Below are 18545 nucleotides of genomic sequence, written 5' to 3'. Positions count from 1 at the left end.
GAATGAGCAGCACAGAGTGTTGTGTGCAAAAATCCTTAGTGATTTGTACTCAGTATGGCAAAGAGAAGTTTTCAGGTGGATCAAACAATGAAACCAAAGAAGACTCAAAAAAACCCTCAACAAAAGCAAATTAAGCTTTGGCTTGAAGATGCTGCATAAAAATTGAAACATCTTGAGGGTGAAAATAACCCATAAAGAAAAGACCACCTTTAATAGACAAGCACAGCAGATAGACAAGTTTCAAAACCTCAGTGCTGAAAAAAAACATTTGGCATTGATGGGTTACAGAAGTAGCTGGACATGATGCACTAATGCAAATGGTCAGTGTTTTCTGCAGAGCAGCTGACCTCACCTGCAGGCAGAAACCCTGAGCACCAAGGCCTTGAAAAAGCATTTTCTTAACTCCTGACCTGCCCATGTTCACCTTCTGGCTCTTTCTCTGGATGCTGGAACACAGAGTAAACAGGGCGACGGTGTTCCCACCTCACCTATCACTGGCACCGGAGGGCACTGGGCACTTGTAACAGCAATGATGAAAGAGTGCTATTCTGTTAAAGTATAATTCCCTTTAAAAATACACATAAAACCCTCCCAAAACATTCATATCAGTGCCCAGCATTTTAGGGCAAATCATTAAAGAAAACAACCCAAACAACAAATTGCCAAAAATAAAAGAAACACAGGACCAGTCTTTCAAAAAGAATTATTAATGTTGCGAAAGACCATTAACAATGAGCCCAACCATTAAGGAGCACTGCCAAGTCTACCATTAAACCATGCCCCTAAGCGCCACATTACAGCTTTTCTGAATACTTGCACGGACAGGAATCCCACCACTTCCCTGGGCAGCCTTTCCAATGCTTCACTCTTTCTGTGAAGAAGTTTTTCCTAAAAAGCTTTCTTTTAGGAAAAATAGGAGGTTTAGACATCTAAACCTCCTGTGGCACAACTTGAGGCCATTTCCTGGCCATTTGCATTCATCCTACCATTTGTCACTTGGTAGAAGAGGCCGACCCCCACCTGGCTACGAGCTCCTTTCAGGAAGCTGTCAAGAGCGAGAAGGTGTTCCCGAGCCTCCTCCTCTCCCGGCCAAACACTCCCAGCTCCCGCAGCTGCTCCTCATCTGACGTGTGCTCCAGACCCTTCTAAAAATCCCTCCTCGCCCGCAGCACGCGTTTGAGGGCCCGAAGGAGAGCCTTTTCCAGAACAACGCTACTGTCAATAATGCTATCCATAGCCGGAACGCGTTTAAGCAAGCCCTTCCGACACTGCACGGTGGCAGGAGCCAGCCGCCGGAGCGGGGCCGGCGCTCCCCGGCCGCGCTGCCCTCACTGCTTCCCTTCCCCGCCATGGCGGCAGCGGCTTCCAAGCAGCCGCCGGTCGCGGGCTTTGTTCGTCTCTGCCTGCGCCGCCCCCGCCCCTTCCTTCCCTCCGCTCCCTCCCTCTCCCCTTCCCTCCCTCCCTCCCCTGGCCGGCCCGAGCGCCCGGAGAGGCCCGCGGGGCGAGGGAACGAGCGGGCCCCGCGTCCCTCCTCCCCTGCGAGCGAGTGCCGGGGGTCTCCGCAGCGCCCGCGGCCCCGAGTGCGGCGGGGGAGGCGCCATGGCCGAGCGGGCGCGGGCGGCGCTCTCCGAGTCGGGCTGGTAAGTGGGGCCGAGCTCGGCCGCGCCGCCGCCTCCGCCCGCGGTGCGGGGCGGGCAGCGCCCGTGTCCGAGCCGTGCGGTGCGGGGGATGTCCCGCCCCAGCGCCGCTGGGAGCCCCTCGGCGCCGGGCAGGGGCTGCGCCGCCCGCTGCGCTCGGGCCTGGCGCTGGCTCGCCCTGGAGAGCAGCTCCCGGCCCGTCCCGCCGGCCCTGCCGCGAGGACCGGCACCCCTACCCCGCGGCCACCCCCGAGGTTCCTCGGGATCGGCGGCCTCCCCGCCTGCCCCGGGACCGGCCTCGCCCGCAGGCCTGGCGCCTGCCCGTACTGCTGGGGCTGTAAACTGCACCGTGCGCCCCTTCTGTAAGGCAGGCAAGAAGCAAAAGTGGAGTTAAGGTGGGGTAAATGAACCACACGTGAGGCTTGAACTCGGTTGCTTATGTTTTCTTAAGAGTCCCAGTCGCTGGGCACACAATATCCATTCTGGAACAACGTGTTTCAACGAGTTGTGCTTTTCAAATACCTACTGTAAACGCTTATTTGCTAGCCTACAGCTGAGATTGCATTGTAGGAAGTTTTTATTTTGATTTGGGGCTTTTTTGTTTGTTTGTTTGATTATTTTGTTGAAGTGATTCACTTATTAGTCAATACTGACTTTTTCCCATAACTACTTGGAAAGTCTTTCGACAAACCTAAAGTTTAGTGCTGCCTGCTAAAGCACAAAGCAATGTACGCAAAGTTATTTCCAACGGCATGTTTGAGATATTTCTGGTTTACTGTTTACATTAGTGGTTGTCCTAGATTGTGGTTTCATGTACGGTCTAAGATGGAAAAAGTTAAAGTGGGTATCCTGTGATTTAGAATAGAACAAGACAATTTACTTAGAAGGGACCTATGATGATCATCTAGTCAAGTCACTTGATGAATTCAGGGCTGACCAAATCTTGGTATGTTATTAAGGACACTGGCCAAATGCCTCTTAAACATTTGACTGCCACCCTAGGAAACCTCTTCCAGTGTTTGATTATGCCCTCAGTATAAAGAAATGCTTCCTTATATCCAATTTGAACGCTCTCTGGCACAGCTCTGAACCATCCCCATTCATCTGGTCACTAGATCCAGGCAGAATCTGTCTTTGCTTCCCCCACTCAGGAGGCTGTAGAAAGCAGAGGTTTGCCCCTCAGCCTCCTGTTCTCCTATCGAGACAAGCCAAAGTCTTCAGCTGCTCCTCACAGGACATGCCACCAGCTTTGTTGCCCTCCTCCACATTTAAGGACCTTCATGTAGCTTTCCAGTTTTTTGCACAGTAGTCCAGGTAAGGCCCCACCAGTGCTGAATAAGTGGGAATCACCTCCTTTAACCGCCTGGTGATGCTGTGTTTGTTGGGCCAGCTTTTGCTACTTTGTGGTAATAGTAACCAAACAGAGTAATTAGGTGTCCTTTGCTATGCCTCTTGAATAAGTGTATCAAGAGCCAAAACATTGTTCTAAATGGTTCTGGAGAGCACAGTCCTATGACTCCTGGCTATTGCCAAATTGATACAATCAAAACTAGTTCTGCTACTTTTTATAACATTTGCTTATTTGACGGGAATTTTGGACTGTGACTTGAAACTTGCCCCTCTACTCTTCTGTTATGTAGACCTCTCCAAAATTGGAAAAGTTTTACATAAAAGTAGTTTTATTTTCTTAGTTTTCTTTTCTTGCTTTCTATTGCCTATTCAAAGTTTTTTCCCAGTTTTCAGCTCTTGAGTTGTTTTGCTGCCTTTTCAGCTGAATGCATGCCATTGCTTAATGGCTTTCAAGTTTTTGGCAGTACAAATATGAGGTGCCTCTGAAACAATCTGTCCCTTTGCAGTGTTTGCTGCCCTCCTTGGTGGCAGAGACTTTTGAATGGCTGTCAACAGTTGTTACTCTTGCAGTCCTGTAGGGTGGGAGCCAGAGGCTGAAAGTTGAAGGGGCAAGTAATGGGCTCATTATCAGGTCCACTGGAATTATGCCTTGACCAGGTTGTATTGGGAAAGGTAGTATAAAAGGGGAGGAATTAATACATATACTTTTGAGGAATGTGAAGTGGAGTGGAAAAATAAATAATGATTTGGAAATCTTGCTTAGCTGTGTTCATGCACTTAAAAAAAGAGTAGTAACCTGAGCACCCATGCTTCTAACTGCTTTGCTGTTGCTCTTATGATTTTTCTCATATTATTAGATCTTAGAGTTATTTACACATCTGTGAGTGAGCCTTCAGTGATGTTTAATGTCGGTTTAGTGTTGGTGATTAAGTAAAGTTTTGTACCAAATTGGTGGTTACTGCTGCTGTCACCTGCTGTCAGAATGATAATATTTCTAGTACAAAAGAAAAACTGAGTTTATGTGTTAAAATCTATCCCCACTTAAACTGCAAAAGCACTGCATGGCATGTCAAGTAAAAAATCTTTGCTTAGCTTAAAATCTGCTAGCTTGTAAAAATCTACCTGTACTGTGGATTTTACAGTAAGTTTCTTATACATTACAGAATTAGAGAGTTAAGGTAGACACTTGTTTATTTCAGTTTCTGCAACTAGTGTTTACCTTTTATAATTCTGAATGAAAAATAAAGTTATTTTTCAAGTAGAACAGTAATAAAGTGTAGTTAATACTGAACAGTAATTATAGATCTATTCCCCTCCCCCAAGCAGGTATTGTCAGAGTAATCTGTTATAAAATTGTCTCTGAATTTGTAATGTTTGCCTTCAGTATATCAATTACATTTTTTGTCAGCTTCTGAAAGGTAAAGGAGCCCTACCTAGTAAACATAACAGTGGTAGGTAAAGCTGGGAGACATTTTTTTCTTTTTATGATGATGGTGGTATTTTATGAAAATGAGTAAAAGGCTCCTGTAGTTTGTGTGCGGAATTGTAGTTTTTTTCTCAAGACAGAGCCCTTTTTGGTGCTCGTTCTTTTTGTTATGCACTGAACTTTTTGTTATGCACTGCACTCGTTCCTTGGAATGAGATATTGGCTCCAGCTAGGGGAGAGATAAGGTGTTTGTATTATGTGTCAGTGAAAAAGATATTCTTCTCTTGGAACAGAAGTTCTGTATTAACTTTTTATTTAATTATCAAACTTGAGGAACGCCAAGTGGCAGAATTACCTTTTTGTATTGTTATAGTTACATTAATAAATTTCAGAACCAGTTTTCCAGTGTTCTTATTAAAATATGGGCCTTAATGGAGCATGAATTAGTGAATCCAGTTTTATTACTAGAAGTGACGTGCAGAAGAACTGCTGAATACATCCCCTTATGTAAATAATAAGTTGTAAAGCACTTCTTACTGGCTTGCAACAGAATTTTTGGTGGTGTATTTTTTGGTTTGTTTGTTTTTTAAATTTTCTGGGTGGCATTTCACAAGTGAATATGACAAGCCAAGACCTCTACAGTGTTTGTAGATCTTTGCAGGACTTGGGAATTTATTACACATAGAAATGCCAACCTATTGTCAAAAATGAAAAATATGCCACAGCCTACAGCAGGTTTAGCCTGTGGTTCACCGATCTCGGGTCTGGTGATTGATCTCTGTGGGAAAGAAAGAGGTGCAAACTGGATAAGTAAAGATTTTTTCAGTACTGCTAAATGTACTTGCGAGTTCTTTGTCAACTAGTGGAGATTTTTTTTATTGCACTGTGTGATGCCATAGAAATTAGTGACTTTATGGGAAAAAATACTGTCTTGTAAAACATAATGTATTTTGAAGATTATGTAAACAAAGCTGTGACTATGAAAAGTTACTCCCAGACATGAAGAGGAAATGGAATTGTACTAGGTGTTTGGAAACTAAAGAATGCTGTGTAATAGTCCCTGAGAAAACCTTTATATTAATGTCATTGTGGTTCTATATTCTTTGTAAGTGAAAAATATCAAGTTGATGTACAACAGACTTTTAAACTGAATTTTTGGTATTTCACTGAGTGAGTGATGTGCTGCATACTGGGTAGCTCTGGGTTTAAGATTGGTTTGTTCACATGTACCCTCTTGTAGGACTAATCATCTGATATGATCCAAGCTCCAAAGCAAAAGTAGGTGTATGCCTGGAAACACAAGGAAGTTCTCAAAGGGATGAATCTTAACACCATTTTCTGAGAGCACAGCAGGCATTTGGCAAAGTAGTCAGTTCCAGAATTCTGCAAGATTATCTGCTTTTCCCTTGTGTTTTTTTTGCTATTCCCATAAAATGTTTTTGGAAATCACAGCTGAAATTGGTTCCTGCATATTGAGCAAGCTCAGGCAGGAGACAAGATTTTCCTTAGACACAAGCATAATACACATCTCATGTTTCACAGGAGAGATACATCTGTTTTGAGATTCTTGAGACTTCTTTTGTGATGTGCAAATTCTTGTGAAGTTTGATTAGTACCATAAAATCTCAAAATGCCAGTATAAAACAAAATGCCACATCATTGCATTTTTTTATTTGTTTAGGTGTATCCCTTACTGGCTGATCTGATTGGTTTACATTCCTTCTGGGTCACCAGTAATTGGTAGCTAGAACCTGAATTCTTCATGTCATTTTCACTCTGGAGGAGTGCAAAAGGTCCAGCATTTTGCATTCTGTTAAGGGGAAGCAGCACCAAGAAACTAATTCAGATGCTATTTTTTTTTTCCTTCTTTTTAAAGAAGATGAGAGATGTTTGAAAAATAACTGTTGCTAGCTGGAATTGTTACAAGAAACAAATTTACAGCTATCATTAAAAGTTACAAAAAAGGATGGGTAAAATAAGGAGATGGAGGGAGGCAGGGGACTAACGTTTCGAGCGCCGCAGTTTGCAGAAGAGAAAACTGAAGGGGGTGAACTTGATGGGGTTTATATAATCTGCAGGCAGGACATAAAATGAAAGTAGATCTCTTACTCACCAAATCCTACACAGTTATTGCTCACTGAATGCTGCAACGCTAGAATTGGAAAGCACTTATTGAAGTCAGTAGCAGATTAATTTAAAAGTGGGTAAAATTTTTGACTAAGGACCTCAACCAGAGCTTATTTGCTGAAGACAAATGGTTATCCTGTGGGTTAGTATTGTTCGTTAAAAGATGAGAAACTAGGTAGAGAAATGATTGCTTCCTGTTGGAACAACGTTAGCAGTAGGTTTCTGCTAGGATTAAGGGGTTCATTATATTAAAAATATTCTTAAGGAGTGACAGTATTGTGGCACTGTTTGATCTTTGAGGATTGGTAAAATCTGAACTTATTGGGTACTTGCATCAAACTCTTCCAAAGCCATTGTCCAGTTCTCTCACATGCAAGTGTAGTTTGGTTCTGCTGAATGCTGAATGATGCTCATAAAGGGGAATATAATGTAAACCTGTCTACATAGTGATAAGCTCTAAATTTGCTCCTGTTACATATATACAACCATGAGAAAGGCAGTGGTCAGACATCTGTTGGGAATTGTTCACAAAGAATTAAATCATTATTAGGTCATTATGTTCATCGGTGGTGTGTTGAAATCATTAACAGTGTGCATTAATGTAATCATCCCAGCACAGCAAGGGTTTAATAGATACTGAAAAAGTGGGTGAGAGGTGTGGAAGATAGTCTGTGCTGAAAGATACTCTATGCTGAGAAACAGAACCATAGGGGGACAGATGATAGAGATCTATAAAATCCATAGATCATAAAGAAATGATGATTAGAAAGCAAGAGTAGCTGTTTTTCTTCGGACAAGAATTAGGCCACATGTTGAATTAAACTTGCTACCTGATGAAAATTAGAGTAGCTTGGTAAGTAATGTGTAATTAAATTGTGGAACTTATTTGCCATATGATCTTGTGGAGCAGAAAAAGTGTGAGTGAGTTAAAATTGTAATTAGGCAAAGCCAGGTAGGGATAGTTGCACTGAATACTGAACTCTACAGTGAAGTTGGACTACCAGCTCTAAAATGGCTGATAGCCGGGAATTACTGTGGACACTTTATGTCTAGATATTTGCTGTGGTTTGCATTCTTGACCTGGATCACCTGCCTCTGGCCACCCTTGACAAAAATGGAACCGTGTTAGACAGCCCTAGACTGCATAAGTTAAAACACCATTTAGGTTCTTATTTTTATGTTGTTAGGTAAGTGTCCTCACACCGTAGTTCTGAAGAAAGGATTTTCTCCTCTTGATTGGAAATGAGGGGAGAGGGAGTGAGGATTTGAAGAGAAATGAACTGTTGAAAACAGAGTGAAAAGGCAAAGCAAGTGTGACAGTCCCCTATGTACTCCATCTCAGCCGTGATTTCCACTGCCTTGCTGCAGCTCACCCTTCTGGTTTTCATCAGTTGCTGGGAGAGACTCTCCCTACATCTTTTTATGTGAGATCTCAAATCGATTTATGCAATGTCTTGGGAAACACAGACTTCACTTGCTGGTTTCTCTACTAGGAAGCTAAAGCACTAATCATAAGGTGTCCTTGATTTGTAGAATTGTTGCAACTTGGAATGCAGTTGTTGCAAGTGTGGAAAAAAGAAGGAGGAAAGAAAAGTGCTTTTTCTACTTGTACTATATCTAAAGTTAAAGACCTTTAAATTGCTGTAGATCTCTTTAACGCCCACCTTTTCAGTGTCCTGACTTTTCTTGGTATAGTGTGTCTCACATTGATTCTTTCCAATCAATGAGTTCCCTGGAAATGTGTAGGTTTCCCATAACTAGTCTCCTTTTCGGACTTCTTGGAATTTTAATGTATTGAGTCTTGTTTCAGAAGTTACTCACTTGGCATTGTAATTCTTAGGCTTAGCCTTCTTTATGGGATGCAAGTACTTTGTTAGGATAAGTGTTATTTAATAGGTTTGACTCAGTAACTTTCTAGTTTCCTTCTTTCTATCTCTTTTGGTGTTGTTGCTCTTTGAAGAACTCATATTAAATACTGCACATTATCTCCTGTCCACTGAGTTTCATAACATTTTCTATAATTTTTTCTGTTGCTAAACTGGTTTATATTGTCACTGAGCAAGGTGATGGGGTGAAGCTTGTTACACAATTGAGATTATTGTTCTGGCTTGATTTACCTCTTCCAACAGAGAAATTTTGTTTCTTGGTGTAGTGTTAATGGATTTTGGTAGGGATTTGAGGGAAAGATAGAATTAGCAGCATGCTTGATTGTTATTTGCCTTTTCCAGCAAACCCAAATGAACTTCCCAATGGAAGGGTTAATTAATAAAAGCAGCAGTGTGTTTAAGAAGTCTAAAGTTTTATGAAGGTCAGTATTTTATGATTTGAGCAAAAGTAGGTTCTTTTAAACTTACATTTCCTGGTAATTTAAATTATTAGTCAGAAAGCCTGTGTCATCTAGATTGTGGAAATTTGAGGCATTTGGAGTAGATGTTGCATATAGATGAACTGGGTCTCGGGAGAAAGACCTTTGCAAAGTCTTTGTGTTCTGAAATAATGTTATAAAACTCTTGAGATTTTTTTTTAATCTCTTCCAGTGAGTACTTTAACAGCAAGCTGGTGGGAGGTAGCTGGTGATCTTGGAGTAAGGTACTGTTATCATTCATACTGATAACAGGGTGGTACTCATTAGGGTTTTCTATGTGTATATTTTCTGTGTTACTGCTGGCTAAAATACAGCTTTATGTAAATAATACATGCAGGAATACATAGGAGTAAGGAGCTGTCCTGAAGTTTTAGTTAGCGAGAATTACACTTGGAAACATTGGCTATTAAATATCCTATGCATCGGTTTTGTTTTTTTTTTCTGATTGTCATAGAAATAAGATTAAAATAAATTTAAGACTGATTCTCCAAGCTGTGCATCTTGTTCATACTTTCAGGAATAGTACATTTTCTACTTCTTTAGAGCAAAAGGAGCATATTTAATTCCAGTAAGAATCATTCTAATAGAGCTGACAGGAAGAAGGAAAGGCTCCCTAGGGGATGAATAGTATATGCATGTTTCTAATCACTTTTTATGTACTTAATGTAATGCATAGTCATGAGGTGTCAGATTTTAGGAGGGCTGGACAGCTCTAGGAGTGATGTACAACCTTTGAGTTTCTATGCACATTTAAGGAAAAAGAAAGTCGTTTAAATAACCACTGGTAAGTAATTGAAGCACAACAGGTGTTCTTGTATTGGCACCATTTTGAACCCTTGACTTTGGGAAATGTAGCCTAGGTTTTGGAAATTAGAGTGATGGCATTAACTGACAGCAAGTGAAGACTTGCTGGGGAACAGACTGCTGAACTTGCTTCTTTGTGAGGGAGTGCTGTCTGGGGGCAGTGGTCAGGACTGGATTTTTCTTTCTTCTTGTTTGTCTCCCAGTGCTCCAGGAACAGCTAGAGCTTCTAGTGCTGTGTCATAAAAAAAAAAAAAGCTGTTGAAGAAAGCCAGAGGAGAAAAAGCCATGTGTGTTAAGACAGCTTCAAGATACTCTCTGTGGCGTGGCAGCTGTGTCTTTGGCATAGCCCCAGCTTTAGTATATTTGTGTTCGACTTGGCACTTTAGGGTGGCTGCTCAGCCTTTTCTTGGGAAAATGTGAGTGAGAAAGTGTTCACAGCTTGTATCTGAGAAGAAAAGAAAAAAATAATTTTAAGAATTTTGTTACATGAGCAAAGTAACCCCTCCACAGTGTTGTGACTTTTGTATATCAAATTACTGTGGCCTGTTGGCCTGTTATGAATCATGGAGTAGCAAATCTTCTCAAGGAGCAGAAAACTTGCAAGAGCTCTTGTCCAGCTGTTTATGACTGCAGGGGCTGTTTCTAGCATCTGCTGTTTTACAGCAGTGCTGCTTGCTGGAAGCTTATCTTATCAAAGTTTGGAGTTAGTGAGGTTATCTTGGGCACATCTCTGTGTGTTACCTGGGAAAGTTTGACATTTTTGCATCACAACTATTACTGTTAGATAACAGTATGCCTGTGTTATCACTAAATCTGTTCTATTAAGTAGTTGTTAGAGACTCATGTTCACTTGTTTTTTTCAGTCTGCTGAAGTTTCACTGTGTTATATTCTTCTACGGTTGTAAAATACAATGTTTGATCTTATTGTTTAAATACTTACAGATGTAAATTGAGATACAGCATTAAATCACAGGCTAGAAGTGTGCATTATCCAGTACCCTTATGAAAGGCATTATTAATGTTATTCTATTTTGTGAGGATATGAAATCACTTAGCTCTGATACTGATGGCAGTGTAGTGAATAGGTAAAATACATCTTTCAGCGGGTGGATCATCTTGTTTCATGGTATTGCTTGTTAGAATGATAGAGATGGAAATTACCATTTATTATTATATATATCAACCAACTTTTTTTGGTTGATATAGCTGTAATTTCTATTAGGTTCATTGTACAGTGGGAGTGCGGGAGACTTTAAAAGGCATCAGGGCAGTTTAGTTTACTCAGAGTTTCCAAGTACATACTTTTTTTTTACTTTTGTAACTGTGATACTGTGTCCAAGACAGTTTTAAATACAAAGCAGAGGTGAACTTTAAACTACTTGTTATAATTGTAATGCTAATGAATGTTACATTTTTCATCTAAGCACACTTTCTGAATACAGTTGAAAGTACTAGTGATTGTGAAGTTTTCAATTTAACTGTTACTTGGAGAAGAGCACGAGGGGGGAAAACATCAGTGAAGGAGCTGAAGAGAAGGTGGGTGATTTTCAAGGGTCTGGTTCTGACTGTGCAGGGTAGTGATTTCCGAATGAGGCACACTTTGTGTTGAAGTAATGAGCTGCTAAGGTATGTGGAGAGGATTCTTAGGTAAAAATGTGATCCATCAAGCTGCTTTTCATTAAAAACAGAATGTATAATGAGCACAGTCATGATTCTTGGGTTTAAAACTTATTTAAAGTTGTATTTTTAAATTCAGATGTAAGGTATAATACACAGTTGTGTGTAATACACAGGTAGGTTTTGATAGATTAGAGCATTGCAGTTCAGCTAGTGTAAGAAACAGCCTGGAATTCTGCCTTTTGGCAAATACTTGCTGAATACCTCTGCAACTTTTCAGTTGAATGCTATCTACAATTTTTGATAGGAAATAGCATCACATTTGTTTGTAACTATGAAAATCAGAGAAAGTAAAGGAAGTGGATGCATCATTGCTTATACTTAATATTTTAAGATTAACATGTTTGGGTTTGATTAATAGTTAAATCATTGTTGAAAAGTAGCATAAAATTGTTCCAATCAATTTTTTTGTCATTAAATAGTAGTAACAGTTTATGGTAATCTCTTTGTTAATGGCCAGAGAAATCTCTCACTCTGAGTTTGGTCTGAAAAATTTCTGGGGTACATTTCAGAATTTAATTTTGAAGAATTGTTTAAAATAGAGAGAATAGCTATGGAATAAGCAAATGAATAAACAAGAACTTGAAGGTGTTTTTATGTTTGAGGATATGAAATGCTTAAAGCTAAGTTTTTTAAATCCACTGAGTTTTCAGCCTTGATCAAATAACTATTGCAGAAATTTGCAGTTGATGTTCATTTATGATTTTGGAAATAGGGAAAAAGATTCTCTACTTGTGGTTTTGAGATGGAAAAGATTTCCTTGGAGAATGCTGCTGACAGTTTCCAAATGTCATTTTCTCTGGGTTTGGGAATGGGGAAGAGAAGGAAAGAGAATGTCTTTCTGAACAGTACATTAGTCTCTGTTCTGTTTTCTTAATTTATATTTTAGTTCCTAACTAAAGCATGCCACCATATGATCATAACATGATGAAATGGAAAAAGCTTAATTTAGTCTAGAAGAGTAATTGTTGTTATGCTTTAGCTGTGTCATATTGTCCTCATGCTGTTGTACTAGAGATGAGCTTAGTGCTTTGTAACTGCATGGTTCTACTCTGAAGTGTCTTGCAGTATTTTTTCTCTGTTCAGAATAATTATTGTGTGTTGATGTTGTTTGATTCTTATAATAATAATTTTTATCTTTTAATAAGATAAAAATTCCTTCCCCTGTCCCTTCCCTTCCCTCCCCCTCAACTTACTGACAAACCAGAAAATTATTTTCTGTCAGATGAAGTGCTTCTGTGACTGACTTGGGAAGGAAAGGAAGCAAAAGCTTGAATTAGAGGATCATTCAAAAAAAGCAGGAGAATAAAGAACATATGTTCTCTGGTTACACATCACCTGGCTGGGAGGTTAGATAAATCTCAAATGCTAGAGCCCTTAATTTAAATCCTTTCTCTTCTTGAGCCTGCAGTGCCAAAATACTAAATTGTAAGTATTAGTTAAACCAAAGAATATGAAAATTAATCTTAATAGTGAGCTACTTCAACACCTGATTTTCACTTGTTACTTCAAATAATATTTAGGTAAACAGTATGAAAAGGAATATAAATTGGTGTCTTACTATGGTAGATTTTTTTACACTTTGGCAGTAGTAGTGAAGGGCAATAAATATTTTCTCTTGTGCAAAGTGGTCTTTAAATTTTTGCTAACTTTGAAAAAATATTTCTCTATTACAATTCTGTGGGCATTACTATAAACATTCAAATGAAAGAATACAGTTCATTTTTAATGAGAGAATACACTTAGGAAAAATATGCTCCTGATAGCATGTTTAGACTGCACTTCTGGATGCTTATCTTCGTTTTGCAATAGTTTGGATGATCACCTTTACATTTTTTACAGACCTGTACCTGGATTTAGGATGAGAATGCTATTGATAGCATGCTGATGTTTTAGTTGCTGCCAAGCAGTGTTTATATTGTCAAGGACTTTTCAGCTTCTCACTCCAGCCTACCTGCAAGGAGGCTGGTGGTCACAGGGAGCTGGGATAGGACACAGCCAGGACACCTGACCCCAGTTGTCCCAAGGCATATTCCATACCAGATAGCATGATGGTCAATGTATGTACTAGGGGAAAACTGATCAGGGTCTGCTGCTTGGGAACTGCCTGGGCCTTGGCCTATAAGAGGTGAGCAACTGCATTGTGCTTCACTTATGTATATATTAATTAAGAATAATTTTTTTATTATTTTACTTCCTTTTGTGTCCTATTAATCTATCTTTATTTCAACCCATACATTTTCCTTTTTTTTTTTTCCCCCCAGCTCTTTTCCCCATTCCACTGTGGATGAAGGAATGAGCGAGTGGCTGTGTTGTGTTTAGCTACCTGCTGGTTAAATCATGACAGTCCTTTTTTGGCACCCAGCATGAGACATAAGGGTTTCAAATAGTGGAAGATATGACTGGAGCTTGTTGAAACAAATCTACAAACAAAGTTGTAGAATGGCTTGGGTTGGAAGGGACCTTAATGATTACCTGCTTTCATCCAACCCCCTTACCTCCAGCAGGGGCACATTCCACTAGACTCTAGATTGGATCGCTCAAAACCACATCCAGCCTGGCCTTGAACACTTGCAAGGATGAAGCATCCACAGCTTCCCTGCTCAATCTCTTCCAGTGCCTCATCACAGTAAAATATTCTTTCTAATATTTCATCTTCATCTACCCTTGGTTTAGAGTATTGATTTGTGTGTGTAGAGCTGCGTTGTGTATTGACAATACTTGCTTTAAATGTCTAAGTGAATATATGTATAAGCATTTATATGTTGTATAAGTAAGAATACTGTGCCGTTGATCATCTCTGGCAGCTGAGTTGAGGTTTTCATTGTGTTGAATTTTGTAGTGCTGGCTCCTGGTAACATCGCGGCTGTGAGATTGCCGTGGTGCTTGTGCTTCCACTGCCATCATCTCCGAGCTTCGGGAGCCATCTACGGGAACCAGGAATAATTGCACTGTGCCCCTTTCCTTCTCAGACAGTCTTGGCTGCAGGGGAGACACTTCTCCATCTTCCCCCTCTCCTCCAAGCTAATTGCAGTAGCTCTGGAGGAACTTCTGGTATCCTCGGTATGTTCGAACCAGCATGTTCCTATTGCTGTGTCTCCTTAATGTGTTGCAGGTCAAAACAACTATTTAAGAATATGACATAGACATTTGCCTCTGGTTTTGGGTAGCTATGGGTGGTAGTAGGGTGTGTGGGATGGTACAGCCAAGTGCCTAGTACAGCGGTCGTTTCTAAATTTTGCAATTTCTCCCCAAACAAAACAAAAAAACAAGGGCAGAGAGTGAGTGTTTGTACTTTTGAGTCATATTTTGTAAATATGCTCTAAATCTAGTTTTAAGGGTCTGTAGAAATGGTTATATTAGCACAAAGTAGAATAAAAGTAAACAAGACACTTTTGCAGGGTTGAAAATACTGCTCTGTATCCAGAAAAAAAATTCTGTATGGAGTTAAAATTGCACGGTAGTAGTAATAGGGATGTGTGTCTGTTTTAAGCATTGATGACTACAGCTGTAAAAGAAATTACTTTCTGCCTGGTGTTTCAGTTTTAATGTACTTCATTGTTTCAGTAGTGATCCTCATCTTTCATCCTTTTCTTCTAAGCAGATTGTAACTTTTTTTTGTTTGTGACAATTTTGATATGTAGAAGGGAAGGCTGTGCCTTGAGTGTCTTGAAAGGCTAAGGTTTTTTTAGTTAGAGCACTTGAATTGATACTCTTAAGAGCAATACCCACTATGGCAGCTATTCTTGGTGTCTTTGTGTTGGTCATAAAATTATGTTTTAAATGTTTCAAATAAAACTGAAGGCATTTTCTTAGCATCTTGCTTTTTGAGTCAGCAAACTGGGTATGTTAAGCTTTTATTATTTCTGAAATTAATGTGAAGTGTCTTGAAGGAGAAGTAGTCCAGGTCTTTGACACTGGTATGGAAGATATGCTTTAATAACAAAATAGCAATTAATAATGTTTCCAAGTTTCATTTTGTAGTTTTATGGTTCAGTACTGCTTTTGTGTGGTAATGAAGTAAGATTTTACAGCTTGAATTGAGAAATATTAATAGCCCCCTTCATGAGTATAGTTGATAAGCTAAATAAGGTGATTAAAAATGATCAAATTTATACTTGGTCTACTAAAAATTGAGACTTTTGTTATTTATATGTAAGAATATTATGTTACATATTACAGTCTCAATAAGCCAGTTTTTAAATATTCTTGCTTGGAAAAATGTAGAAAAGGTTCCTCTGAGAAAGTATTTTTGGAAATTAATTATTATAAAGATGCCAAGTTTTGCTTCTTTTGCTCAATATATAATTAAAAAAAAAAGTTTACTCGGCCAGATTCTGAAGAGGCAATCCTAGTCCCAGCCCTTGCTCAGACAGGGCTAACTTAAGCTAGGTCACCTTGCTTAAGGTCATGTTTAGTTGAGCTTTGAATATCTTTAGGTGGCCTGCTCTAGTGCTTAGCCACTCTTTGGGAAAATTTTTCTCTCTATGACAATTTGAGATTTCCCAGGTTTCAGCCCATATTTCTTGCACTTTCTCATTTCACTTCACAGCACTCAGAATTGGCTTTGTCTCCTTAAGCCATGTTTAGATGGTGGGAAGGGCAACAACTTCCTTTTCTGGTCTGCTCTTCTTTGCGATGAACAACGATGCTCTCAGTGTCTCCTCCTATGAACATGGGCTGCAGCCCCCAGAATACCTCAGTGGCCTGTTTTCAGTTTGGGGATGTTCTCTAATAATGGGTACCCCTGAAACTGAGCACAATACCTAAGACATGGCTTTGTGCTATGGGGAGAAAAATAATGACATTTTTTTATTTGCTGACTAGAGTCTTGCTGTTGCAGCCCAGCAACACATTAGTTTGTGTTCAAATTGTTCTACACCATGAACCCACAGAGCTGCTTTCTGTTCAGCTATTTCCTAGTCTCAGTAGTTGGAAGGAGGAGTATGGCTTGGCTCTTATTGTTGGGCTCTGTGATGTTCCTTTGAAACAGCTAGCATTGTTCAGTTCTTACTAGTATGTCATCCTCTACACTCTCCCCCCACCCCAAAAAAATAATTTATGTTACGTTTTTTTGATGAAAAGTTGTGCATCTATTTTAATGTGGTCATGTTAATAAAATTTTGACATGCTTATGCTAGCACAAGCTATGCTGATGTGTAGGAAAAAATGTAATGTACTTCTTCATTATAGAACGTATATTTCAATGAAAGTAAGTATAATAACCATTACTAGAATGACTTTTTTTGGTCTGGCTGCTTTGTAAACTTCTGGTTTCTCTAATTTCTGAACCGGAGTGTGTGGAGACCAGCACAAAAGAGCTCTTCATTTTAAGTGAAAGCAATATTTTGAGTTGACTTTGCTACAGGTCCAGGAAGCTTAAATCATTCTGTTCATGCACATCTTTCCTTGTTTAGTCTTTACAGGGGATGATCTTCACCTGTCCTTACTGTGTCAAAATTTCTGTCCCAGAACTGTCTCTAATCAAGTGCAATAACTTACATTTGCAGAGAAGCCTGAGAGTGTGACCAATGTGCATAGATGTCTCACAGTGTTTCTCCAGCTTTTAACTATTGGGTTTTTTTCAGTGATTTCCTCAGCTAGATGTTTTCTTTCTAGTGAACTTCTGATAAACTTCTTTTGCATGGATCTGTGCAGTGCTTTCTTGAACCCATGTTAAATTTTAGCAGCCACTGAATAGTGAATAACACCTTCATATGCTGTATGAAGCACCTTTTCCTAAGTTCGCTCAATTTCCCACCTGCTAACTCCTTTTTTATCTCCTTAATGTCACTTTCAACTATATGGATATGTTAAGTACCCTCCTTGGTCTTTTTCATGGTGAAGAAACCTGGTCTTTCTAGTAAATCTTCAAAAGAAAAGTGTTCTGTATTTTTGATCTGCTTTGTTACTGTTGAGTAGAGAAGGGCAGACAGGAGGGAGAGTTTAGGAAAAGCAGATGAGGAAAAAGAGAAAGATGAAGGGAGATACATATTCCATTTCTGTCATTTTAGAGGAGAGTACCACATGACTGAGAAAATGTGATGTGATGCAGTTACAGTATTATTCAACTTCCTAGACCTCAAAAAAAGTTAATTACCAACTTAATAAGCTAAATACTGTGCATGGTAAGTTACATGAAAGTTTCAAAATTGCAAGTGTATGGCCTTTGCTTGGTGCTTTTAGCCTGTCATGTACTTGTGATTTTGGGTAGAAGAATTGGCTGTAAGTCATTTGCATATACAAGAGGTACAACTTGGCTTACACGATTCCGTGAGAAGTGGTGACTGGATGTGGTATGTTCCTATGCAGAATGAAAAAGTTTAGTGTTAACATGCCATCTCTTTGTGAAGATGATATACCTGTTTTATTTCAGTTCCTACTTCTCAGCTGAGAGGTAGATATTGCTTGAGGTATCTCTGCTGGTTCTTACTTGCCTGCCTGCTCCCATTTTTCTACAGGATGCAGATGTATATTTCATTATGTACCTTTTAGCTTAATATTGTTTCCTAAATGTTGTGGGACAGACTTGACTTCATTATTTCTTAATCACAGTATTAGAACATAAACTTTTAAACACTTGTATTAAAGAAAGTAAATAGTCCAGTTTTGAGTCATAGCATCGTATGATTACTTCGCTCCATTGATGAAATGAAGAAAAAGTTGCAAATAGGCTTTTCAGACCTATGGAAATCTGAAAGTGTGGTTGTCTTCAAGCTCCTAATACTTTAATTATTGTAAACTTTCCCCTTTGACTTCCATGATGGGGCTGCTGCACTGCCCTTGGTACTCCCCAGTAGCTGAGTACTATCATGCCTTCATTTCCTTCATGTCCTACCCCAGGACACATTTGGCTTCCTCTCACGTCCCTCTGCATTTGGCAAGCACCAGTCTGTGTTATGGCTGGTTTGGAACTAGGCGAGTGCTTCAATTGACCAGTTGATTGCTCCTGCTGGAGATGGATGACAGCCAAGTTCTGTTTCCTTTTTCCACAATGCAACTGCTAATTTGTATGTCTTGCTCCTACCAGGCAGCTGATTTCTGGGAAACTTAGGGGAAACTTAGGTGTCTTTGAGACCTCTGTTTCTTTGTAAAATTTGGCTAAATTTGGCTTGTGTGATTAGAATTCATGTGTGTGACAAGGCTGCTGGACAAACTG

The 18545-nt window shown here is 39.6% G+C and overlaps 1 protein-coding gene across 7 annotated transcripts in view; it reads left to right on the top strand.

Moving 5' to 3' along the window:
* The first annotated feature begins 1455 nt into the window (after positions 1 to 1455).
* The window catches only part of TDRD3 (tudor domain containing 3), a 97471-nt gene continuing 80381 nt past the window's right edge, over positions 1456 to 18545 (top strand). For 2 of the 7 annotated variants that reach the window (XM_085576877.1, XM_085576874.1), the window contains exon 1: positions 2039 to 11245. Coding sequence is in view for 2 of the 7 variants with exons in the window: in XM_021530792.4 (XP_021386467.3) it covers positions 1600 to 1640 (41 nt within the window). In the remaining 5 variants the exon portion in view is untranslated. Of the gene's footprint in view, positions 1641 to 2038; positions 14450 to 18545 lie in introns of those variants that run through there. The other 5 variants (XM_021530794.4, XM_085576869.1, XM_021530792.4 and 2 more) reach the window with 4 other exon arrangements.

This window comes from Lonchura striata, chromosome 1 (genome assembly GCF_050655825.1).
Source record: "Lonchura striata isolate lonStrDom1 chromosome 1, ASM5065582v1, whole genome shotgun sequence".
In the NCBI taxonomy this organism is placed as follows: Eukaryota; Metazoa; Chordata; class Aves; order Passeriformes; family Estrildidae; genus Lonchura; species Lonchura striata.
The sequence above is the reverse complement of the archived record's forward strand: the minus strand, read 5'-3'. Positions and strand labels throughout refer to the sequence as shown.